The 26,943-nt window shown below is 42.8% G+C and overlaps 1 protein-coding gene and 1 pseudogene across 2 annotated transcripts in view; one reads left to right on the top strand and one right to left on the bottom strand.

The window, feature by feature from the left end:
* The first annotated feature begins 394 nt into the window (after positions 1-394).
* Positions 395-26,943, top strand: part of DCAKD (dephospho-CoA kinase domain containing) — a 35,118-nt gene continuing 8,569 nt past the window's right edge. Inside the window, exons 1-4 of the mRNA XM_082272973.1 lie at positions 395-499; positions 8,417-8,530; positions 9,108-9,311; positions 15,644-15,731. Of these exons, the coding sequence (XP_082129099.1) occupies positions 8,419-8,530; positions 9,108-9,311; positions 15,644-15,731 (404 nt within the window). The 5' untranslated portion in view covers positions 395-499; positions 8,417-8,418. The remainder of the gene's footprint in view (positions 500-8,416; positions 8,531-9,107; positions 9,312-15,643; positions 15,732-26,943) is intronic.
* Positions 18,202-22,043, bottom strand: LOC309566940 (annotated as a pseudogene). The gene is made up of 4 exons: positions 22,013-22,043; positions 19,691-19,831; positions 19,393-19,560; positions 18,202-18,624 (listed from the first exon to the last, which is right to left on the bottom strand). The product of its transcript is annotated as an uncharacterized misc_RNA (transcript).

Genomic DNA, 26,943 nt, shown 5'->3' on the forward strand with positions numbered 1-26,943 from the left:
GAAATCTCTCTAACTGAGCGCCAGATAGCAGTAAAATGTGACAAGGGGTCTAATCCTTCCCAACTCCATCCAAAACTAGAAGATCATATAGAAACACTTTAATTTAAACGATATAGTTATCTATTATTCACCACAGCGATATGTATGTTATCTCTCCTATTATATAACACTGTCCTAATCAGCCAGACTCTGCTCCCTGACCTTTATATGCCCCACCCATGATCTTTTCTCACACTAGCCTCTGAATGGTTACTTCCTGTATCCTCCCCGCCTATCAGCATTCAAAGCGCTTAACGTTTCTTAGCAACTGTTAATTCCTTGAGGTTAGACGGTCACGCAGTGTGGGCGGAAGTAAGGGATTAGACCGGGAAGACTAGTCTGTCTTGCCAGTAGTAATATCCAGTAAGGAGAGACGCTATTGGTTGATTTTCCGCTTTCAACGAATAGGAGCATTCATTAAGGAGAGGTGACTGAAGAGAGGGCTGGCATAGGGCAGGTGGTAAGTGGTCGGTGATATGGGGGTGGATTTAATTAGGAGACCACTGGGGGAGGGGGGATTGTTATACCTGTAATGCGTACTAGACAACAATGTACGCCCCTACGTCTGTGGTAGTCATGGTTACCTGTACAGCAGGAGATAGGATGATGTTTACATGTGTGTGAAGTTGACATCATGGTATATAGGAGTGATGGTCAGCAGATCAGAGCCACCTGCAGCTTGTTATGTCTGTCCTGCACCATCACCAATGGAAATGTTTTCTACCACTGCTCTCTTGCCATTCTCTTTTAAATGTATGTGCTTATATATTTTATTAAAGGTGATTGAAAGCCAAAACTGTGTTTTTTTTTTTTTTAACCACTTGCCAACCGTGTACTGTATATATACAGTGGCAAGGCGGTTCTCCTGCACTGGATCATGTACCCAGTACGGGATCCAGCCCACACATGCTACCGCCGCCGACCCATTCCCGCTATGATTGGACATAGCCGGAGCCAATCAGTGGGTCCGGCGGGCTCAATGTCTGCTGGGACCCGCCATTCGTTCAGGAAACAAACAGAACGGCGGTCTGCCTATGTAAACAAGGAAGATTGCTCTTCTGTCAGAAGGGAAGGCAGCGATCTTGTATTTCTGCAAAGCAATGACACGGATCCATGCCTTCCCTTAGTAAAGGCACCTCCCACACAGTGACCAAGCACATGTTAGGCACACAGTTAACCCTTTGATCGCCCCCTGATGTTAACCCCTTTCCAGTCAGTGTCATTAATACAGTGACGGTGCATATCTTTTAGCACTGATCACTGTAATAGTGTCACTGATTCCCTAAAAAGTGTAACTTAGTGTCCGATTTGTCTGCCACAATGTCGCAGTCCCGGTATAAGTCGCTGATCGCCGCCATTACTAGTAAAAAAAAATAAAAATAGTTTGTAGACGCTATAACTTTTGCACAAACCAATCAATATACACTTATTGGGATTTTTTTTTTTTAACCAAAAACATGTATCAGAATACATATTGGCCTAAATTGATGAGGACATTTTGTTTTGTTTTTTAATTTTTTTATTGGATATATTTTATAGCGGAAAGTAAAACATTTTTTTTTTTTCTGAATTGTTGCTCTTTTTTTGTGTATAGCACAAAAAAAAAACCGCAGGGGTGATCGAATTCCACTAACAGGAAGCTCTATTTGTGGGGAAAAGGGACATCAATTTTATTTGGGTACAGCATCGCATGACTGCACAAGTTTCAGTGCCGTATCGCAAAAAAAAAAAATTGCCTGGTCATGAAGGGGGGTAAATCTTCCGGACTGAAGTGATTAAAATGTTGGATAGACTATGGTTAGAGCCCCGGTCAGGTTTTTGTTGCTGTGTACACATCGAGGTATTTGGCTTCCTGGTCTGAACCCACCTGAGCAATCCAACAGGAAACTGTTATTGTGTGTCATTGTATTTGGCCAATCATAGGCAGCCAAGGCATTTCCCTGCCTTGCAGCCTTACCTATACAAGGGGCGTGTTTATGTCTGACTGTGGGGTGGGGCATGCCTTATGATTGGCCAAATACGATGACAGATTCATGACCGATCTCTCAGGTGGGCTCAGACTAGGATCAAAACACAACTGAGCTCCTGAGGATCATCGTCTTTAGTACTAAAAGTGATGGGAAATTTCACATATCAGAGTTTGTCAGACTATAAGTGAACTCTGCTCACGTTGAAGAGATTTCCTGTCACTTCCTGTTTAGTCTATGAGACAGGAAGTGAAGGAAAATCCCCCCAATAGGACACATAAAGGCCTCCTTTACTCTAGCAGTTCACTTCCTAAAGAGCAATCTGCATTTGGATCGCCTCTCTTAGTGCATTTGACAGGCAGTGTGGAGGCGTGGTATTATTTCCTTACCCTCTGCTTTAACCCCTTGAACCCTGCGCAAGCACGCTGTAACTGCGGGGATTGAATGCAGTTGTGGGGCGCTCCCTTTCAGTTCAGGGGGGTGGTACCACCCCCTGAATGCAACTACAAGAATCATTTTTGCCATGCTCTGATGCAAAGCACTGTGCCCCCTTTTAGTTGAATGGGTTACGTTCGGGGGGGGGGGGGGGGGCACGTTACCACCCCTTAAATGCAACCCACCACTTTGATGCAAAGCATTGCAGCTGCAACTTATTTACACACCCCTCCGCTGCCTTTGCAGCTAAAGTGGGAGGGGTTAGGGGAAGGTAAACATGGGGATCACATCATGGTTTTACCACCTCCCAGCCTAAAGTTAGTCTCTGGTCATATTTTTATCTAATGTTATCCTTTCCCCCATCTTCTTGGAAAGACATGACATTTTTCCTATTTATTTTTTTTCCTTACCTCCTCCTAAGTAGCAGGACATTCTTTTTTTTACCCCTATGATGTCATCATAGAGGCTCCTGGGGTCTTCAATCCACCAGCAGGAGGGATGAAGCATGGCTGTCTTGCCTCACTTTTGTCAGACGCAGGGTGCTGGTGGGACCACAATCACAGTTGTAGGTGGAGATGGTGGGAAGAGGGTAAATAGAGCCTGGGTGGATTTTATTTAAATAAAGTCGCTTTAAATCATTAGTAAAAAGGCTTAATTGAAATCAACTCATTTTAAATCATAATTTTTTAAATAGCAACTGTCATCTCTGTCCCTTAGCGGCACCTCCTCTGACCCGCTGTTGACTCACCAACAGTCCCATTCACTTTAATGGGACGGCTGGTGATGCGGCAGTGATGCAGCAAGGTGAGGGACATGGTGACAGCAGGTGAGTGGATGCCTGCTAACAGGCGCTGCCATGATGAATCTGAAATGACAGGGGCTCTTTAAATGTAAGGACTCATTCTTGCTGATAGTTAGAATCTTTAATATATGCAAACAAAATGAAGGTTTCCTATTTAGAATAATAAGCTGTCAGGTTAGTAAAACAGTGATATCAGAACCGATTCAATCATACAGTTTGTAGTGTACATAGATTTGCAAAACAATGAGATAAAAGAAATATTCCTGAACTTTGATTTATCTCGTGGTTACTGTCAAATTGTGTGAATGCATCAATGCAGTGCATATTATTCCAGCTTGCAGAGCTTGGATTCATTGAATGAGTTTGCCAAAAATGTAAATATTGGGGAATATAGAGCCTCATGCTACAAAACTAAGCTCCATTTCATGCTGAATAAATTAAATGATTAACGTATCTTAAATAGAAAACCATCTTTAGATTGATTTTTCTCCAAAAGCATTTTCTTAAAATAAATTTGATAAAAATAAAAAAAAATCAGATTTGTTAAGAAAAAAAAAACAAAATCATTGATTTTTATCCACCCTGAATTAGAGCAAGGCATAACTGGCCATCAGTGGCAGTACAGAGTTTGTCCCCATTGATAACCCATCTAGGCAATGTGCTTAGTGAAGCCGTAGCTAAAGTGTTGAGCAGGGTGACAACTTGATAGTGAATTAATTTTGGGTCAATGAGCATTGTCACCCAGATTGAAGAAGGGTTGAATGATAAGTGATGTATATATGTTATTTAAATAGTACAGAATGATTTAATTTGGTTAATATCCTTTTGAATTAAGCTATGGCAAGAATGCAATCTCTTCCACATTGATGCATTCACCCAATGTCAAAGTAACCATGAAGCTTCTGGTTGCATTCAGTGCGGCTGGAGGAGGTCTGACCTAGTGGGGCTTCGTCAGGGAGGCAGGCTGTCTGAACTTAGGAAGAGGAAGCTTCTGGTTGCATTCAGTGCGGCTGGAGGAGGTCTGACCTAGTTGGGCTTCATCAGGGGGGCAGGCTGTCTGAACTTAGGAAGAGGAAGCCGACTCCTAGTGGCATCAAGAATTAAGCAGGATAAGGGGAGATGGCAGTGGTGCAGCAGAGCAGATCACAGCAGGACATCACTGGATTTGCTGCCTGAGTGAGCATGTGAATTGTGTATAAAAACAGCAAAAAAAAGCTAAGACTGAAAAGAAAACATGGGGGTAGCTGAAGCTGCTCGTTAAATTGTGACTAGGGTTGCCTTGGGACTTAAATAAGGGCGTCTTTTCACTCCTACAGGCAAACAGAGTGCTAGGGGTGCACATGGAAGGAGAATATAGGCTGCTAAAGGAATCGGCAATAATGTGAACCAGTTACTTAACCATGCATTAACAAAGCACAAGTTTACCCGGGTTCAATATACTGTTATCCATATGAAACTGGACACAGGAAGTTGGCCTTGAAATATGCCAATTAGGCTCCTTTCACACTTATGTGACTTGTCTTCCGACTTGGGACTGCAAAGTCACATGACAAGTCATACTCAATGATTTCCAATGAGTACCATTCATATCTGTGAGACTTCAAGTTGCAACGACTTCAAAGTAGTCCCTGCACTACTTTGGTCCGACTTTGTTGCGTTTTGAGGTCCATGGACCTCAAGATTACACAGGCATTGCTTCAAGTCCAGGCAAAATCGTGGCAAAATTGCGTGACTTTTAGGTTGCACAAGTCTGAAAGGGGCCTTATTCTGTGGTCATTTACATGGCTGATCACATGTATGAACAGGTGCTTCTTATAAAATTAGAATCTCATCAAAAAGTAAATTTATTTCAGTAATTCAATTTAAAATGGGAAACTCATATATTTTATATAGATGCATTACACACCGACTTCACACACTTGACCTCATGCAACTTGGATTCTGTGCCTCTCCACTCTTCCTACAGACTTTGGGACCTTGATTTCAAAATAAAAAGCGAAATGTTCCACAGTCAGCGATGATTTGGGGAGCCATGTCATCTGCTGGTGTTGGTCCACTGTGTCTTATCATGTCCAAAGTCAACATAACCCTCTACCAGGAAATTCTAGAGCACTTCATGCTTCCCTCTGCTGACCAGCTTTATGGAGATGCTGATTTCATTTTCCAGCAGGACTTGGCATCTGCCCACGCTGCCAAAAGTACCAATACCTTGTTTACTGATCATGGTATCACTGTGTTAGATTGGCCAGCAAACTCGCCTGACCTAAACCCCATAGAGAATCTGTGGGGTGTTGTCAAGAGGAAGATGTGAGACACCAGACCCAACAATGCAGATGAGCTGAAGGCCGCTATCAAAGCAACCGGGGCTTCCAGAACACCTCAACAGTGCCACACGCTGATAGCCTCCATGCCACACCACATTGATGCAGTAATTCATGCAAAAGAAGCCCCCGACCAAGTATTCCGTGCCTACTATACTTTACATGGACATACTTTTCACTAAGCCAACATTTCTGTATTAAAAAATCCTTTTTTTATTGGTCCTATGTACCGTAATAGTCTAATTTTCTGAGATTCTCGAATTTTGGGTTTTCACTAGCTGTAAGTCCTAATCAAAATTAAAAGAAATGCTTGAAATATATTACTTTGTGTGTAACACATCTATATAAAATATGAGTTTCACTTTTTGAATTAAATTACTGAAATAAATAAACTTTTTGATGATATTCTAATTTTATGACATGCATCTGTATATAATAAATATGTCCCCACCAACCAAATAAATTTCAGGTTTCATGGACTTGGTGTAATTAGACCAGTCAAAGATTTGATTTTTTTGGGTTATTATTATACAGGATTTATATAGTGCCAACAGTTTGCGCAGCGCTTTACAATATAAATGGGGACAGTAAAATTACAATACAGTTCAATATAGAAGGAATAGACGGGCCCTGCTCATGGAACTTACAATCTAAAGGGAGAGGAGGTAGTACAAAAAGTAATAGCTGCAGGGGATGATCTGCAGGTGACTAAAGTACAGTTCTTCGGTGGAGGTGAGGGAGGATTCCCTGAATAAGTGAGGGCAGGGGCATATTGGGGCTGGAAGTTCCAGAGGATGGGAGAGGCTCTGAAGAAGTCCTGGAGGCAAACATGGGAAGAAGTAACAAGGTAGCTAGAGAGCAGGAGGAGTGGAGAGGAATATTTATGCGATATCTGCAGATGAGGTTGGTGATGTAGCTGAGGGTAATGTTGTGTATTGCCTTTTATGTTGTGGTTAGTATTTTGAATTTTGAACAATGGGGTATGGGAAGCCAATGAAGGACAGAGAGGGGCAGTAGTCACGGATTGGTTAGTAAGGTGTATTAGTCTAGCAGCAGCATTCATAATAGACTCAAGGGGGATAGCCCGTGTAAAGGTAGGTCAGTGAGAAGGCAGTTGCAGTAGTCAAGGAGTGGAAAAGCTTGTTTTGTGGTGTCATTAGTCAGGAAGGGGCGAATTCTGTGGTAGCCGGTGATTGGATATTGGGGCTGTAGGAGAGGTCAGAGTCTAGGATTACACCTAGCACCCTGGGGTGTGTGGAGGAGCCAATGGTTGTGCTGTTGATCTCAATGGTAAAGTCATGGAGGGGGATCGGGAAGAAGGAAATATTACAAGCTCTACAATTGAATTTGAGGAAGTGGTGTGACATCCATACTGATATGGATACGTATCCTCACGTAACTTGTGATACGTGAGGAGATTGAGGGTGTGAGTTGAGGAGTGGAGAGATAGATCTGGTTGTCGTCAGCATAGAGGGGTTATGAATAAGCACTGAGATGTGTGAAACGCGTTAAAGGCTTCAGATCCGGTGTCATTTGTGTTGTCCCCACTTTATATGGTATAACGTTTGAGCATCTGTATCGAGTGGTGTGCGGCTGACTCTCCTTATCCTAGCATAGAGGTTGTATTGAAAGCCATGGGAGTTTATTAACTGGCCCAGGCAAGAGGTATGGAGAGAGAATAAGAGGGGCCCAAGGATGCAGCCTTGGGGTACCCCAACAGTAAGAGGAGTGCAGGCGTCATGGAGGGCAAGGGAGTGGAGTTTGAGGAGGGAGTGGAGTTTATTGAGGAGGGAGTGGGTGGTCAACTGTGTCAAAGGTAACAAAAAGGTCCAAGATTATGAGTATGGAGTACTGACCTGTAGTTTTAGCAGTTAGTAGGTCATTAGTGAGTTTTAGTAGGGCAGATTCAGTGGAATGTTGTGAGCGAAAGCTGGACTGTAGGAGATCTAAAAGGTTGTTGTCAATGAGGTAGGGGCCCATACAGTTGTGGACAAGGCACTCAAGAAGCTTGGAGGCAAACAGGAGCAGGGAGATAGATCTTAAAGCGGTAGTATCCCGCTTTTTGACACTTTTTACCTACAGGTAAGCCTATAATAAGGCTTACCTGTAGGTACAATTAATATCTCCTAAACCGGCACGGTTTAGGAGATATTTGCAGTGCATTCAGCCGCTCACGCGAGCAGCGCATGCGCTCTGAAGGTCCGTGGGGACCTTCAGTTTTGCTTGCCGGAAAATCACTCCCGCGCGCATGCGCGGGAGTGACGTCATCGCGGCTCCGGCCAATCACAGCGCCGGAGCCGCCGAACCCGGAAGAGACGCCGAGGGATCATGGCAGTGCCTGCAGCGATGTCCGGGGGTCCGTGTCGGGGCTTCGTTCTAAGGTAAGTAATACATAATGAGCTAGTATGCAATGCATACTAGCTCATTATGCCTCTGTCTTGCAGGTTTTTTTTTTTTTTTTTGGGTGTACAACCGCTTTAAGTTATTCAAACAGGTGGGGCCAAGTGAGTGTTTTTTAAGTTTGGGAGTAACCAGTGCAAGTTTGTGCGGGGAGGGAAAGGTGGCGGAGGAGAGGGAAAGGCTGAAGATGTGGGTTAGAGAGTTTAGGATAGAGCAGGAAGGGGGTCGCAGTAATTGTGAGGGTCCAGGGGACAGGTGGTGAGGTGGAACGCAGAAAGGAGTTTGTCAACTTCCTCAATGGTAACAGGGTTAAAGGAGTAAAGTATTGAGTCTGGTGTTGGACCTGGTGAGTTGGTTGGGGGAGGAATTTTATGATTTCTGCATCCATGTACAGAACATTGCAATGTACCTCTGAATAAATGTCTGTTCTGTGTTCTGTTTTCTCTTGGCAGCAATGTTCCTAGTGGGCCTGTCAGGGGGGATCGCATCAGGGAAAAGCACTGTTGTATCAATACTTCGAGAGTTGGGCTGTGCTGTGATTGACGCAGATGTCATTGCCAGACAGGGTATGTATATAATAGTCACCTTGTGACATAGACTAAATGAAATGTGCACAGAAAGAATTTGAAAGCAATTTTGCCCAGCTTCCAGGCATTTGTGAAGGCAAAATATAGCCCTAAAGGCGGCCACAAACAGTTTAAATTTCGGCTGGTTCACCAGGGACCATCCAAGATTCGAGCTATGTATGGGCAGGGTGAATGTACCCAAGTTGATTGATCGATCAGCTTGTGTACACCCAGCCTGTCAAATTATACATGTGATTTAGTAATCGCGTTCTCCGAGTGGAGATGGTTTCCCCAAGCTTGAGAACCTAATGGCTCCATGGGATGGATTTCACCATTAACACTGATGGTGTTGATGGGGAAATCAAGGATTTTTCTCCTCGTTAGTAATGGTGTTTCTATACTGTATACATAGGCATCATTTAGTGGGGGAGTTTTATAGTTTAATGAGGGTTATTTTGTGTTCTTTTGGGGAGTTTTGTGCTCTTTTTATACTGCCTGTTTTAGAGGATCGTCAAGACATTTTGGTTGTAATAATTTGGAATAAATCGTTGCCTTATGCCTGGTGTTTCTCTTCCAGTGGTCCAGCTGGGGACCCCTGCCTACAACCAGATTGTGCACCATTTTGGAGAAGAAGTTTTGCTAAAAAGTGGAGAGTTGGACCGTGAGAAGCTGGGAACCCTTATCTTCTCCAGTCCTGAGAAGAGGGCTCTACTCAACTCTATCACCCACCCTCCCATACGCAGAGCAATGCTAAGGCAGACACTGTGGTTTTTTGTTCTAGGTGAGTCTAATGTCACTGATCTGTTTAATACTCATGGGTCAATTCTAGGGTTTTCTACTCATCCCTTTTAAGTTGTAAAAATCCTAGATACCCACAGGTAATGTGACTAATGAGATCCAGGTAAGAGACTGAGCCACAGAACCTGTATAAATTAGATGTGCACATTTTTAAAGAAGAAGTCTCACTTCCCTATTGTTTGTTGCTTGATTGCTCTAGGGTACCAATTATATATATATAGCACTTTGTCCCATCTGTCTGTGTGCTGTAATAGCCAAGATCTCATGGTTGACAGCACCCACCCCACCATTTTTGAACCACATGGTATCAAGGAGATAAATATGTAATGGAGCATGATTAAAGGTGATTATCTCTGAAAGCAGGCATGCACTGAAGATGAGCTCTATTATTCAGGATAGCAGGGGGAGGGGTCAGCTCCATTCACACCACTAGTAAAAATCATTCAAGGAGGCTGTGTAAACTAACTGCCGGTACAAGGATGCTTACTAGTAGCCGGTAAATATATTGCACAACCCTGCCGGAGCTGACTGGTCACTGAGCTCTCCCCCATAGGAATGCCCATAAATTGGGCTTTAGTCTAGGGTAGAGTCACAGCACAAACATAAATAAAATTATGCTTTTAATGCACGGCTAATTTACAGATTAGAAAAGGACAAAGTACTACAAAGAAAAATAAAAGAAAGAAAGAAAATGTACTACATTCACTTGGGCCCTGGGGATCCAAGAATATTTTTTAGGTTTTGCAGATGATTCTTCTTTAAGGTATGACCTGGTAAACGTGGTCATTCCTCTGTTTTGTAATGTTACAGATTAGAGAAAATCTTCTGTCTACAAATAAGACCATCCAGTGGCATGAAACTGGCCATACAATCTGTAAAATGCATGGCCAGCTTTAAAGGAACTTTTATTTTTGCCCATTTAGGGCAAAGTGACAGGTTCTCTTGATATGCTCATAGTCCCCCTTGCCACTCTGCAATAAATTAATACCTGGTGACCCCCGCCATGAAAGTCCTTGTCCTGGCACTTGCTCTGAAGGGGGAAAAACACTCTTTCACATCTCCTGATTGTACTCCTGCATTGTCACCATGTCACATGGCTTTCCAATGGAGACAATTGCCTGTTTCAACATACTGTACATAAAAACAAAAAGCAGAGCGCCTCTAAGTGTTATCAGTTTAATTAAAAGGGTAAGGCAGGTACAGGAAAACTGCTCACATTTAAAACAGTATAAAATAGCTCATCTGTTAGGTGGTCTGCAGGAACACAGGGGTCCACGGCTGGATGTTTGTGGCTCCAAGAGGTGGTGCAGGGGATGGTGAAGGAGGGAGATGTCTGGAAGGCCAAGAGACCAGATAGTAGGATGGCCAGCGGATTCAGGAAGGTGTCCTGTTCCTCAGGGAGACACCTGGTGAGCCGAGAGACCGTTAGGTAGGATGGCTGGCGGCTTCAGAAGGGCGCCCTGCTCCTCAGTACATCCAGCGCTGACAGATAGGGGAGCCCAGCGTGACAGATCCAGCAGCCAATCGTTTCAACATACATGGCCGTGGTCCACTGTTGTCCCCATCAGGTAAGCTGCCCTAAAAAAAAAACCCACACAATCATCGCTGAAGTGTATGTAGACAGGACATTGCTGCAAAGAGGCTGCAGGAGATCAGCAGCACTGAGATGGAACAAGGGATGAAGCAGAAGGTGAATACAAGTATTTTATTAAAAATTGCCAGTGTTGATAGTACACAATGTTTTAGCAAGCTAAAGTCACACTTTTAGAGTTTACATCTGCTTTAATTTTAGTTAATTCAGATAACACCCCTGCTGGTGTCTTTGTCAAACTTGCCTTTATTTGTTTCACAAGACATTTCACTACATGTATAAATAGCTTTTTTGGGGCAGAGGGTGACAAATATCACTCTACCTTTAGGGACTAGATGACAATTTGTTCCTCGTTCTCTTCTGGATTTGATAGCATCAGTTTCTGAACAAAGCAAAGTGGAATATTTCTCCTGTTCCCTGCAGATCCCGAGGCCTACTATAGGAACGGTATTTCAGTCTGAGCTGATAAGAGGGTCTCCATTATGAGACAGCGTGGTTTGCAAAGTGACTGTAAAGGAGGATAGAACTTATATGGGAGATTACAGAAGTGGAAAGCTTTTTGAATGTAGATATGTCTGAACGATGAGGATATCATTGTTCTGTTTTGGGCCCTGTATAAAAGGAGAAGGGGGTCACCAGGGGCCCCTTGGTTCTTCTAATGGCATTTTATACATCATATAAAGAAAGTCGCTCTGGCCAAATTGACAGCTTTATCAGATATTTTTCAGAACCAGTGTGGCTGAAAAAAATCTCCATGTCTATATTCACTGCTATTGCCAGTAAACTGCCATCCTCCCTAGCACACCAGCTGAAATTTCAACTCAGGCTGACTAACAAACACTCACTGCCTCTCAGACCCCCAGTGTCCTCAAAAAAGGTTTGCTGATAGCTCCTGCTCGCCATCCACAAAAGGTAAGTATACCTGCTCGCCATCCACTAAAGGTAAGTATATAGCAGCAGCACACCTCTTCAGAGTCAAGCCAGAGATTTATCTATCACTAGGGATGCATTGATAGCATCTTTTTACAACTAGTGCGAGTACCGATACTTTTTTTTTTTAGTACTCGCTAATACCAATTACCAACACCAATTACCGATACCTACCGCAACTGTTTTGTTTACTTTTCAGCTGTCAGCAATGGTACAAAGTATTAAAAATTTATTACCAAATTAAATAAATTGAAAAATGTTTTTAATTTTGCACTTTTTTGCTATAAAAATGTGAAACGTGTAAATATATTTTAAAGGAGTAAAAATAGCAACAAACAAAGCAAACAAAAAAAAAATTTTTTCATTATTAATAGGTTATCAAAAAGAAGTGGAAAATAATTATTAAATCGAGGAGACTAAGAAGGTAATTCAGACTGATTAGAGTAAAGTAAGGGTTATTAAGAGGTTAAACAGAGGAACATTTAATAAAACACAAATAAAAAAATATTTTTTTACTTGACAGGTTTCTTTAAACTGACTTCATCTGCAGATTAAAGTTAATCCTTTTGATCTGTAGATGAAGAAAAACAGTAAGATAAAAAAGAAACAATGTTTTTTTATCTTCCATTTGAACAATGTTGTTGATAAACATGGCTGCTTTTTTTTGACAGCTCCAATAGCCGGGACTTCAGTTTACACTTCAGCTGTCAACAGGGGAACCCCACTGACAGCTGAATGAGTCACCTGTTGTTAAGGAAATGGTGGCCCCGCTCCTTAACCACTTTACCACCGGAGGATTTTGCTGTCTTACGTCCAGGCCACTTTTTGCGATTCGGCACTGTGCGACTTTAACTGACAATTGCGCGGTCATGCAACGCCGTACCCAAACGAAATGTACGTCCTTTTTTTCCCACAAACAGAGCTTTCTTTTGATGGTATTTGATCACCTCTGCGCTTTTTATTTTTTGCGATATTAATAAAAAAATGCGAAAATTTTGAAAAAATAACAATATTTTTCTACTTTGACAGTTAAAAAATATCCAATATATTCAATTTTTGTCATATATTTAGGCCAAAATGTATTTAGCTACATGTCTTTGACAAAAAAATTGTCAATGAGCGTATTTTTAACCCCTTTAAGACAGGAAGATTTTACCCCCTTCCTGACCAGGCCATATTTTGCGATTCGGCACTGCGTTATTTTAACGGACAATTGCGCCGTCGTGCGATGCTGTACCCAAATTAAATTTATGTCCTTTTTTTCCCCCACAAATAGAGCTTTCTTTTGGTGGTATTTTTATCACCTGTGCGATTTTTACTTTTTGCGCTATATACAAAAAAAGAGCGATAATTTTGAAAAAAATATCAATATTTTTCACATTTTTTTATATGAAATTCCCCCCCAAAAAAATGTAGAAATCAAATTTTTTTTTACTTTATTTGACAATTTGTTTTCTGCTATATATTTTTGGTAAAAAAAAGCGCAATAAGTGTATTTTGATTGGTTTGCGCAAAAGTTATTGCAGCTACTAACAACTACAGGAAATTTATGTCATTTTTATTGTTTTTTTTTTTTGACTAGTAATGGCGGCGATCTGCAATTTATTTTGCGGGACTGCGACATTGCGGCGGACAGATCGGACCCCTGACTGACATTTTTGACACTTTTGGGGGTACCAGTGACATTACTACAGTAATCAGTGCTATAAATATGCACTGTTACTGTAAAAATGACACTGGCAGGGAAGGGGTTAATTTTTATTGGTGATCAAGGGGTTAATGTATGCCTGGTGCTTACTGACGTGTGTGGGGGGAGGGGACTGTGTCACATAGGGACAGATCGCAGGTTCAGCTATGCTGAACCCTGCAATCTGACCCTGCCTGTCACTTAGGAGATCTGCCCGCTTTGTTTACACAAGCGGGCGGATCTCCACACTCGATCTCCGCCGCTCCTCCCCTGGCCCGACTCCCGCTGTAACTGAATACAGCGGGAGCGAGCCTCCGGCGGCGCGCGTGCGCCGCCCACAAGGGCAGGAGTCCAGCGACGTAGGTCTATGTCGTTGGGCGGAATCGAACCACTTTGCCGCAGTAGCACCAATGTGAGCGGTCGGCAAGTGGTTAACAACCGATAATTCCCAGCTTTTTTTTTTTTTTTTTTACATTTCAGCTGGCGGTGGGCATATCCCATTGTCAGCCGAAAGAACCGAGCCTGAAAGTTTCGGTTTCAGGTATCGGAGCATTTGCACGAGTACCGATACTCGTGCAAATGCTTAGCTAACGCGTTTCTGCTCAGAATGGGCCTCAATCATAGCTAACAATGTTATGATTAATATAATATCAATATTAAATGGTTGCTTTTATATGTAATTTTTTTTAGTGATCAGAAAATACTTGGTATTCCTGTCAGTCAGCTGATATTTCCCCAGCATTATGAGCAATGCAAGCACAGAAGCAGATTTGGTAATTTTTCATGTCTTAGCTCCTAATCAGAGGTGGAGGATGCTTTGCTGGTGCATAGTGTGCCTGTTTTCTTGTAGCTGGTATGAACAACACGCTTTCTACCAAGCCCTATTCGTTTTGACTGACAGGGTCTTCTGTACAGAGTCACTGTGTCAAAAAAAAAAAAAAAACAGCATCTGCCGATGGCAACAAAGCTGCTAGTACCATTCCCCCTGCCCTTCATCAGAACAGTATGCAGACATATGTAGCACTACTCCCATGTGCTTGAAGCTGCTTGAAGCGGATTCCCCTGGGTTACCCATAGCAACGACTTGTAAATTCTTAGTACTTTAGATTCTCGGCTCAGTCAGTAAACAGTCCAGGGGATTTGGTTTTTTGTTGTTTTTATTTTATAATGGGATGGGAGAAGGGATGAGTGGGATACTCCAACTTAGTAAACTATGCACAATCTTGAGGACTTCTATCTATGTTGAATGCGGCAAGGCCACTGCTTCACCCTGACACTGAAGTGAAGTATTAAACAGCAAACTATTTGGCAGATTACTCTTCAGGGTTCTACTTGGCACCCCCTTTCTCACTGACTGTGTGTGCTGACCTTGTGTCCACTGACCTCACTGGAGTGGTCCCCTTCCTGGGCAGACCCCTGGCAAGCCCCTGGTACTCACAGACACTGTTTTTCCCAGGTAGCTCTGCCTTCAGCTCCACTGTCAGCTTCTCTGGGACCTCTATGGCTCAGCTCCACACCTGGCTCACTAGGCCGACTGCCTGTGACCACTTTCCCTTGCTGTCAGGAGTAGGGACAGCCATCACTCTCCTCCTGGGACTCTGCTTCCCACCAAAGACACCCTGCCTCATGTGCTCTCAGCTTTTAAGGTCAATCCCAGGACGCACTGCGGTGATGCCCTCCCACTTGGACTGCCACAAAAGCCTGTACATCATTGGCCAGGTTTCCTCCACTGTCCAACAGGCCTTCCTTTTGGACGCAGTGCGGACACTCCCTCAGACCAGAGGAATAATCACTGAGCACATGAGCAGGCCTAACTAAAGATCAGACTCCCCTGATAAGCAGATGGAGCAAAACAAATGCTTTACCTAGCACCTGTCTAGGAGGGTGCTACACATAATTGTGGTTAGGTGACTGCTGAATAAAAGACAATTTAAAGGTATTTTGTGAGTAATGTGGATTTTCAGAGCTTTGCAAATGATATGTTAGCTTGCTTCTGCCACCTGTGCTTCAGAAATACTTAGTTGTATGTCCGTTGCTATACTTAAAATCCCGGTGCTGATCTTTGGTATCAATTTATGATTAGTAATCATTTTCCCCTACATTGCAGGATATCGATATGTGATCCTTGACATCCCGTTGTTGTTTGAAACAAGGACCCTGATGCGTTATATGAAGCTTACTGTACTTGTTTACTGGTAAGAGATCACAGCAGGGAGTGTGGGGGGGTTATAAAGGAAAAATCCACTTTTGTTGAATTAATGTTATGAAATATAAAAATGCTATAAAAGCCATTTTGTCATTCAGTGTTGTTAAAGCGGAACTCTGAAATTACCGCTTTTAGCAGAGCAATGATCACTGAATTAATTTACAAATAGTTTGACAATTAAAGCAGTTCCTAGGCATATATGTTCTCTATGTGTTTAGTAGTTTGGCTGGAGTCATTCCTTACAATAAATATATCACAAATTGGGGCAAATTAAACTGAATATATGATAAAAAAGCACAAAAGCTGATTACTTTTAGTGAAAACTGTATGTCCAAACCATCAGTAGATCCACAAAGAGAGGAAAGTGAAGTTACATAGAAGTCCTGACTTTTCTAATATGTGAACGTGTTTACCCCTCCCAGCTCAAGAACCTCCCTATCAAGTCAGTGAAGTAATTCTTTAACCACTTTACCACTAGAGGATTTTGCTGTCTTACGTCTGGGCCACTTTTTGCGATTCGGCACTGTGCGACTTTAACGGACAATTGCGCGGTCGTGCGACGCTGTACCCAAACAAAATTTACGTCCTTTTTTTCCCACAAACTGTGGTATTTGATCACCTGTGCAATTTTTACTTTTTGCGCTATAAACAAAAAAAGAGCGTTTATTTAGAAAAAATAATATTTTTCACATTTTTTTTATGACTGACTGACATTTTTGACACTTTTGGGGGTACCAGTGACATTACTGCAGTAATCAGTGCTATATATATGCACTGTTACTGTAAAAATGACACTGGCAGGGAAGGGGTTAATTTTATTGGAGAGGGAGGGGTTATTGTATGCCTGGTGCTTACTGACGTGTGGGGGGGAGGTGACTGTGTGACACAAGGACAGATCGAGGGTTCAACTATGCTGAACCCTGCAATCTGACCCTGCCTGTCACTTCAGAGATCCGCCCGCTTGTGTTTACACAGGCGGGCGGATCTCCACACTCGATTCCCCAACGATAGGGGAAGAGCAGCGGCGATCGCCGCTGCTCCTCCCCTGGCCCGACTCCCGCTGTGACTTACAGCGGGAGCGAGCCTCTGGCGGCGTGCGCGCCGCCGAGAAAGGGGAGTGTCTGACGACGTAGGTCTACGTCGTCAGACGATAACGAACCACTTTGCCGCAGTAGGCTCAACGTGAGCAGACAGCAAGTGGTTAACATTAAAGGTCTCAATGGGAGGTGGTTTGGGGATGGGACCAAATGAGAATTTTACAGCAAAAGATCTGATTGTGAGAATGATTAAAGCTGAAGTTTAGGTACAGGCGGTCCCTGGGTTACGAACAGGATAGGGATTGTTGGTTTGTTCTTAAAGGGATTGTAAAGTCTTGTTTTTTTTTTTTTGTTAAAAATAACAAACATGTCATCAGGGCCAGATTAACGTAGGGGCTATTGGAGCTGCAGCTCCAGGCCCTTACCTTTATATAGGCCCCAGGTTGGCCATATTCACTGTTACCGCTCTTCTGTCACTTGTAAACACAGAAGTCTGGCTTCTATGCTCGCTTCCCCAGGCAGCTCCCTCAGAACCTCCCCACACAGCACGAAGGCCGGACAAGGAGGGACAGTTGCCGATGCATGGATGTGTTTATGGGCTTCAGAGACAGCATCCCATGTGGAATTAGGCATGCATGGCTGCACCCTTCCTCCTCTGGGTGCATGCCAAGGCACGGCCCTTAAGGCCCTTCAAAATCCTCAGCACCAAGCCCATGATGCTCTTAATCCGGCCCTGCATGTCATGCTTACCTGCTCTGTACAGTTGCTTTTGCACAGAGCAGCCCAGATCCTCCTCTTCTCGGGTCCCTCTTCGGCACTCCTGTTGAATGCCCCCACATCAATTAGCTTGCTATGGGGCACCCCAGCTAAGCCACAGCTCCCTGTGTCCATTAAGACACAGAGCCATGGCCCGGCCCCGCCCCCTTTATCTTCTCATTGGCTGACTGACTTTGATTGACAGCAGCGGGAGTCAATGGCACCACGCTGCTGTCTCAGCCAATGTTGAGGGGAGTCCCTAGTAGTCGAGACAATCCTGCAACATCGATGGTTCTAGAGGGACCTCAGGTAAGTATTAGGGAGGCTGCTGCACACAAGGCTTTTAATCTTAATGCAAAGAATGCATTAAGATAAAAAACCTTCTGCCTTCACAACCACTTTAAGTCGAATTTGTTTGTAAGTCAGGACAGTACATTTTTTAGGTGTAACTCCAGCCAAAACATTACAGGAGTGAATTTCCCTTCCTAGGGGGTAGATTCCCTCTCACTTCCTGTTGTCTCAGGGACGGGAAGTGAGATTAAATCCCTCTGAGGATACAGACAGCAGTAAAAATCCTCACAATGGCTCTAACCCCACATCATTTAGTACTGTACTAGCCAAAGCAAATAAATAAATGCATCTTAGACAGATGTTTGCTTTAACATATCATTTATGTTTACCTGTGCATATAGATGCAGATACATGTAAATGCTTAAACATTTCAAACACTGTACAGTACAGTATAACCTTAAATAGTCTTGGTAGATGGGTTTGGGCTTGTTGGAGAGGATGAGACACTGGTATTATAGAGTCAGAATCTAATTCTGCTGCTGGAGTCAGTTTCTTGAAGTAGGCATCAAGGGAGGTTTGCACAGCGCTTTTCTTTATCTCATCATAAATAGCCCTGTAGCATCTCAGCCCGCCCTTCAATACCAGTAAGGTAAACTTTGGTAAACCTCTCTGTATCAGGATCTTGCTCCTCTAGCTTTGCCATTCCTGCTTCAATGATATAAAAAGCATCAGCTAACTGTTTTGTAGAAAACTTTTTCAATTTTGGAGTTTTTAGGTCCTGGTTTTCTTCCCTAAATGCTATCATCTATCTGCTGCTCTAGTTTGATAAGGTCTTCATTGGTTATTTCTTTGCCATGGGAGTTGAGTAACTCTGATATTATTGCAGTTGATTACCAATAGCAACCACAGCTTGCCTGGTTTTGGCAATTTCTTCATCTGTAAACCCCAGAAATGTGTGTGAATTACGGCACAATTTGTTCCAAACTCCTTTCATATTTGTTTCTTTCACTTCATCCCAAGCATTAGCAATATTTTTGATGGCATCATAAATATTATAATTCTTCCAGAACTCTCTTAAGGTCATCTCATACTTTCGGGTAGCCCTGACAGCTTGTGAGAATGTCTTCCATAAATATTCTGCCTTAAAGGAAGCTATGACCCCTTGATCCATTGGCTGAAGTAGTGATGTAGTGTTGGGGGGGGGGGGGGGGTAGAAATATTACCTTTACATTGGGGTGTATGTCCCAATGAATGTCCAGGGGAATTGTCAAAGGGAACAAAAACTGTAAGTGTAACCCGAGCATTTAAATTTGCCCTCCAAATGACTGGCAGAGGTGCCTTAGTGACATTACATAGTGCCCTCAGATTTAGGAAGTGATGCACTAACAAAGGCCTGAGCTTTAAATCCCCAGATGCATTACCCCCAAGTAATATGGTCAGCCGGTCCTTTGATGCCTTATGTTCTAGTGCACTTCTTTCCTCTTTTGAAATGTAGGTCTTCTCAGGCATTTTTTTTCCAAAACAAGCCAATTTTGTCTACATTAAAAATTTGTCGTGGCAAATAACCTCTTTCATCAATAATATCTTCCAATATCTTAGGAAAATCACCTGCAGCCTTTGCATCGGTACTCAGTGCTTCACCTTGAACTTTAATGTTATGCAAATTAGCTCTTTCTTCAAAGCGATTGCACCAACCCCTACTTGCAACAAATTCTTCATTGCAATTGTCTTCGCCTGCTGGATGAGCAGATTTTAAAGCTTTGAAAAGGCTTCAAGCCTTTTCTTGGACTAAAAAAAATACTGATAGGCATTTTGGTCTTCTATCCAATTTGTCTGCAGCCTTTCCATCTCAATAATTCATCACACCGTTGATTGGTAATAATCGTAGCATATATTGGGGTTTGGCCTTTCACATGCTCCATTATTCTACTTTAATCTTTTAAAATTGTTGCGATTGTTGACCTATTGTAGCCAAATGATCTTCCAACGGATGATGGAGTTTTGCCTCGTACACACGTTCAGATAATCGTACGAAAAAACTCGATTTCGACCTGGTTGCACGATAATCTGATCATTAGTACACTGCTTTCGAGAGCTGATCACAACAGTTCGTCCAACAAAATCCGAAGGGACAAACAGGAAAACTTCTGTCGTACGATAGCCTAGCGAACGACAATCGAGTAATCAGTACACTATGCGTCCGCTAAAGATCGTTCGAAAAACACCGCGCATGATCGGAAACAGCGAAATAACCCACGCATGTCACGCGCATGTGACGTATGTGACATCACTTTCCAAGACGTAGCTACGCATTCAGGTTGCTTTCACACAATCGTACGACAGAAATCATATGGTTAGTACACATGGTTGAATTCAGCATTTTGTAGCATGCTACTTTACTCGAACGATATGTCGTACGATTATCTGAACGTGTGTACGAGGCATTTCACCCTTCTTTGATCTCTTATTTCTACTTTATTTTCCATGGTGATGATGTTTCTTTTCTTTGCTGTAGCACCAGTACTTGCATCCGATTTATTTTTCGGAGGCATCATTGCAGAGTGGAGTACACTCTAGAAATGAAAAACAAGAAGAAAAAAAGCCAGTTTATTAGTAATTTAATCGAATAAAAAAGGGTACTGTACTGTATAAAAACACTTACTGTGGTGGCAAGGTAGAAAGCTCATCAGTTGGGTATGCCCACTTGTTGTGTGTCCTCATCCCACAGGCAGCAGTGGTCCCTGACCCTCAGAGCCGTCCAGCAGCGTGAGATCCAGTACAAAAAAACAGAGCTAAAAGAGACCCAGGATAGATACATTCAGTACCAAGCAGTATAAATTCCAAAAAAGGCTTTAGTGACCAACTACTGTATAAACCGTAATAAAAAAAAGATGGTATAAAAACACACACGATTGAATAGGAGCCCCACATAGGCAGATGACATGAGCTCACGCTGGGACACAGGGATTTACTGTACAGTAGCACAGTCTTGCTTAATTGAAGTTACGGGGTACAGTGTATACTCCCAATAATAGTGGCACAAAGTACAGTACTGTAATCTCACCAGCTCCACAGGTTCCAGGCACTTTTGGCTGTGCCGTGATGTGGGATATTTCCGGTGCTTCTGGGCATGCAGTCTTATATTTGGGGTGCTTGTGGCCATACGGTACTGTTGTGTGGGATGTGTCTGGCGCTGCAAAATGGCTGCTCGGCGGTATCCGGGACCCAGCACTCAAGCGGCTGGCAATCACGTCATGGCACCTCCGTTCATAAGCTGGAGTCATTTGCAACTCGGATGTTCGTAACTTGGGGACCGCCTGTACTGGTTTTTATAGCATATATTGTTCCAGCTTCTAACAATTTAAGTATGCACATCTAATACCCGACCAACCCTGGAAAAGCTGCAAATCACTGTAGTAGTCATTGCTGCAACCATGATAGCAACAGTCTTCAGAGACCAGTGCCCAATTTCTTTACAGCAAGTATGTTTTGAACACTTTATTTTCCATACGTGACTCAGTGCAACTGTTCAAATGAATGAGACTTATGGGCCATACACACTATAAGATTTTCTGAAGACTTTTTCCTTTAGACTTACCAAAATCATATAATATGAGGTCAGACCTAAACACTTTCAATGTGTATGCAATCTGGCAGGCCCTTGCACTACATAGAAAAGGTAAATCTGAAGGAAATCTAACCACAAAAGTTGGATAGTGTGTATCCAGCTTTACTTCTGAGCAATAGGTCAGCAAAGTACCACTAACCTACATTTTAAACTGCGCAAATAATAAAAAACGTGTAAGTAGGGATTAACGTTAGTGAAAAATTACCTTGTGAAAACAATCAACAGATCTCGAATTGTAGGACGCCTAAGGCTATAGTGTAGGTGTGATTTATTTTTTATAGCAACGTTTGATTGGGCCTGCTTAAAACAATGTAGGTATTCGTATTTCATAATTGACTGGTCCCTAGAGAAGCTGCAGATTACTGTAGTAGTTGCTTCTACCACAGTTATAGCAGCAGTCTTCCAGGTCCAGTGCTGAGCGGCCCCCCTTCTGCACAGTGGTTGTCCACTAGGCACTGCTACCATTCACTGAAAGCCTTGTATTTTTTTTCCATTAGTACAAGGCATTCTCTGATTGGACAAGGTGGAGGGGCAAGCAGGTGACATCACGATCCCTACCTTGTCCAAACAGAGAACGCTTTGCTTCCATGTTGAGATCTGTGGACCATTTTCACATGGTAATTTTTACTAATGGTAACCCTTTTTACATATTTTGTATTATTTCTTCAGTTTGAAATGTAGGTTTGCTGGTAGGTTTTCTTAGCTGACCTATAGTTCAGTGTTCAAAACGTATTTGTTGTAAAGAAATTTGTAATTTTTGTGCCACTTCTCACGCTAATTCCGAGGCAAGTATCACCTGGCCTCATGTTCAAGTAGGAATACCTGACTGCAAAACAGAGAAAATCTCCTGCGCTCAGTTGTGGTGCTGAGGCTGCATTCACACCTCAGTGTTTTGAATTGCGGGCAGATTTTCAGCGATTCTGCCCGCAATTTCAAAGCGCCCAGGTGTGAATGACCAATCACATAACGCACATTTGAGATGCCATCGCAGCCAGTGATAAATCGCGCTGCAATTGCGGTGAACCGCATTATGTGAAGCATGTCACCCAAAAGAGGCTCCTGATTTTTTTTGGGGCGATTTTGCGTTCTGTGATTTGTCTCTCACACCTGGGCGCTTTGAAATTGTGGCGATTATGCCCATGATTCAAAAATCCGAGGTGTAAATGCAGCCTGAGGGTGTGTCGCTTTTCTGTTTACCCATCTAATGCATGTGGTACCGAAAAGGCTTGCTGTTCTCACTGTCGGTGTCCTTATAGACACTAAAAACAACAACAAAAGAGAGGGCGCACCGACCTAATGCATTATATGCACTAAGTCCATGCGCCCTCTTTTTTATTGATTTTAGTGGAATACTTGACCCACCTGCTCTGCCTCCCAAGCATCCCAGGATCACACAACCAGGGCCTAAGCATTGAGATCAGCATTGGCCATTGTAAGGAAGCCCAGAATCATAATTACAAGTAAGGTTTTCCAGATGTTCAGCTATCCTATTCTAAGGCTGGATACACACTATACAATTATCTTTAGATTTTTTTTTAGATTTACCAAAACCAAATAATATGAGGTCAAACCTAAACACTTTCAATTTGTATGCAATCAGGCAGGCCCTTGCACTACATAGTTGAAGGTAAATCTAAAGGAAATCAGACAACAAAAGTTGTATAGTGTGTATCCAGCTTTAGTCACTGCAGCTAGACTGTTGAAATTAATCAGAGCTAATTTTTAACTATAGTACTTGCTTTTATAACATTATTGGCAGTGTAGTCGCAGAAGAAGAAGTTTGTACTTGTCTCTTGCTGGATACATTAATCACAGATAGAAAACAAGGTCTGGTGCAGATCACTGGTTAGAATTAGACACATTAATTACCTTAATTGATTCTCTGCCCTGAGGAATGGCAAGCTTTCCATTACACAAGATTTTATCTGTTGAGTTTACCTCCACGTTTCAATATTCTGCTTCAACTGATGATTGCTAGGATCGTTCTATAGTTTCCTTTAAAAACAATTTAAAAGGTAAGAGTGTAGGATTTGCAAGAGATCAAAACAATCCTGTCATTGAATTTTTGGTCATGTAATTAGGAAATTGTCTACCTAGGGTAAAGGTGGCAGGTTAAGGGGCCTATCCACGCAAAGTGCAAATGTAACTTATATACAAGGCCTACTAATCAATAATATATATTTCCAAACATGTATATAAAAGTCTCTTTCCCAGTATATGCTGTGCAATAGTTAGTGTAGAATTTCTACTTAGAGACATAATAGGTCACTCATAACACTATACATAATTTTAGTAAGGGACGTGGTCTTTAGGTAGAGCTAAAGTAAGATTTAAAATAACTCAATGAATGCATTAATGCATTATTCAACACAGAGGAACCCTTGAAATAACCTTCTGGTCTTAAGGAACCCCTGCCTAAAATGACCATATCTACAACTCAGGATACATTAGTATGATGGGCAGTGGGAAGAATGCTCCTTACACTTGTGGTAATTGTGAAGAACTTCCCTCTTATAGATAGCTAAAAAGATCAATGGTGTCAGTAGGAACCTAAGAACAGAAATAAGGGGGGGGGGGAAGGAATAGCCCCCAAAGATAGTAGGACTTTATAGCCATCCACTGGTTAATCTCATAAAAAGCGTACAATCCCTTATCATGTAAATACATACAAAATGTATTGGTATAAAAATACATAAAAACCATCACAAAGATGAGTATGCACAACAGTGCAACAGCATGCTCCTGAACCAAAACAACCCGTATATGGTCCGACAAGTAGCAGGGTCTGAAGACCAAAAAGATGGCCGACCTCCTATGCCCGGTTCAGAAGGGTTCTAATGTGCAAATATGCCCAAGGAATCACTACGCGTTTCACTATACAGCTTCTTCAGGGAATCCCATTGGAGTTTTAATACAGGAACAAAGGGCCCCCAACAATCTCCTGGAAGGGGGCTGCAGAGTTGCAATAGCGGTAGAGTTGTTCCAGCTGGAACTAACCAAAATGTATATCTTCTTCCTGTCATGGAGTCACAGCTCCTGTGGATGCCGATCCAGTCACTGTGGTGTAGCCCCTCCGGCAGGGAGACATTGGAGATGTCCACCTCAATAGGAACTTATCTGAGAGGGAAAAATTGTTCATTGCTCAAGGAACCCTTATCAACCTCTGGAGAAACCCTAGGGTCCCATGGAACCCTGCTTGAGAAACCATGTATTTATTAAAAAACGTTATGTGGTTCTAAAGGCAGAAGGTTTTTTACCTTAATGTATTCTATGCATTAAGGTAAAAAAACATTTTGCAAGTGGCTCTCCCCTAGCCCCCCTAAATACTCACCTGAGCCCAATCTCGATCTAGAGATGTGCACGAAAGCAGAGGTTCTCTGGGTTCTCTCCCTTCCCATTGGCTCAGGTACACCAGTGGCTCCTGCTGCTGTTCATCTCAGCAAGTGAGGAGAGAACAGGGGGCAGGGCCAAGCCTTGCTCTGTGTGTCTTATTGATACACAGAGCCTGCTCAGGAGCGAGCAAGCACAAGTGCCCCCACAGCAAGTGGCTTGCTATTGGGGCACTTAACAGAGGGAAGGGGCCAAGAGCACTGGCAGGGGACCTGAAAAGAGGAAATCAGGGCGTCCCTGTGCAAAACTATATAAGTATAACATATTTGTTATTTTTTTTATAACTGATGAGCCTTTAGAATCACTTTAGGTATTTTACAATGAAACTAGTGTAATTACCAAATACCAAAGTCCTAATTCTTCAGCCACGTGTATAGTTACATAGTTACATAGTTGGTGATGTTGAATAATGACACCAGTCCATCCAGTTCAACCTTTGTGTATGTGTTTACATCACTATCATTTCCCATATCTATGTATATTGTGTTCATTGAGATGCCCATCTAAACGTTTTTAGAAATTATCGATACTTCCCGTTGATACCACCAGTTGTGGAAGGGAGTTCTACATCCTTACCGCTGTCACAGTAAAGAACTCCCAATGCAGTTTAAGGTGAACCCGCTTCTCGCTCAACTTCACTGAGTGGCCTGTGTCTTCTTAGGTGACCTGAGACTGAATAGTTTTCTCCCAATGACCATTTAGATAGTTGTAAATTGCAATCATATCTTCTCTTAAGCATCCCTTCTCCAAGGAGAATAGGTTTAATGCTTGTGGTCATTCTTCATAACTGAGGTTTCTTCAGCCCCCTTATTAGCTTTGTTACTCTTCTCTGCACTCTCTCGAGTTCCAGCACCTCCCTCCTGAGGACTGGTAACTAAAACTGGATAGCATACTCAAGGTGTGGTTGAACCAGAGTTTTGTACAGCTGTAGAATTATAGTTTTATCTCTTGAGTAGATACCCTTTTTCATACATGCTAATAGTCTGCTAGCTTTGCTTACTGCAGCTTGGCATTGCATGCTTTTGCTGAGCCTGTGATCTACTAGGACCCCCAGATCCTTTATTCATCCAAGGCTCTTCCAGAGGTTCACCCCCTAGCAAGTACCTTGCATTCATATTTTTAGCCCCCACATGTAGATACCCTTTTTGATACATGTTAATAGTCTGCTAGCTTTGCTTACTGCAGCTTGGCATTGCATGCTTTTGCTGAGCCTGTGATCTACTAGGACCCCCAGATCCTTTATTCATCCAAGGCTCTTCCAGAGGTTCACCCCCTAGCAAGTATCTTGCATTCATATTTTTAGCCCCCACATGCATTACTTTACATTTTTAAACTTTAAACCTCATTTGCTATGTAGTGGCTCACCAGGGCTTCCTGTAAAGTTGCTATATCCTGTTGTAAAGTTATGGCCCCCCTTAGCTTTGTATATGTCTCACTGCCCCCGTAGGGGTCACTGAGTATAGATTTCCCTGGGCCTCCCTCTGATTATCCTGCAGCCTGATGCTTGGGTATTTTCACATGACCGGGTGCACACTCATCCGCTCGTTATCCAATGACCAGTCTAGTGGATTTGTGTTTTTGTATTTATTGGTAGAACTTGGATAGGAGACAGGATTAGTGGGATACTCCAACTTTAACTATGCACAGATGAGGACAACTCTCACTTGGTTGAACTGAATAGCAGACCCTCTGCTGAACCATACAGCATTTGTATGGAAGAATAAGTCTTTTTCTTGCTCTGGCAGCAGAGTCAATAAACTCTGATTCTTCGGGACACTAACCAGTATCCCCTATAGCTGGCACCCTTCCACTGACTTTACTAGCTTGAAGGGATGGCCCTAACAGAACAGGTCCCTAGACTTAGATGTGTACTCACAGTAGCCAGGAACAGATCTTTCTTGGTATGTCTCCCTCCCAGTCAGCTCTGCAGAAAATCCGGGTTGCAGCTTCTGCGACTCTGGCCCTCAGATCGACTACCTGAGACCACATTGCAGCCTTTAAAAAGGGGGGGGGGCAGTAGCCCCCCCCCCTTCCTCCAGGACCCCGCTCTCCCACCCAAGGCCCCATGCACATGTGCTTTCTTGGTATAAATACTGTCA

The sequence above is a fragment of the Pelophylax lessonae genome, assembly GCF_965119305.1.
Source record: "Pelophylax lessonae genome assembly, chromosome: 11".
Lineage (NCBI taxonomy): Eukaryota > Metazoa > Chordata > Amphibia > Anura > Ranidae > Pelophylax > Pelophylax lessonae.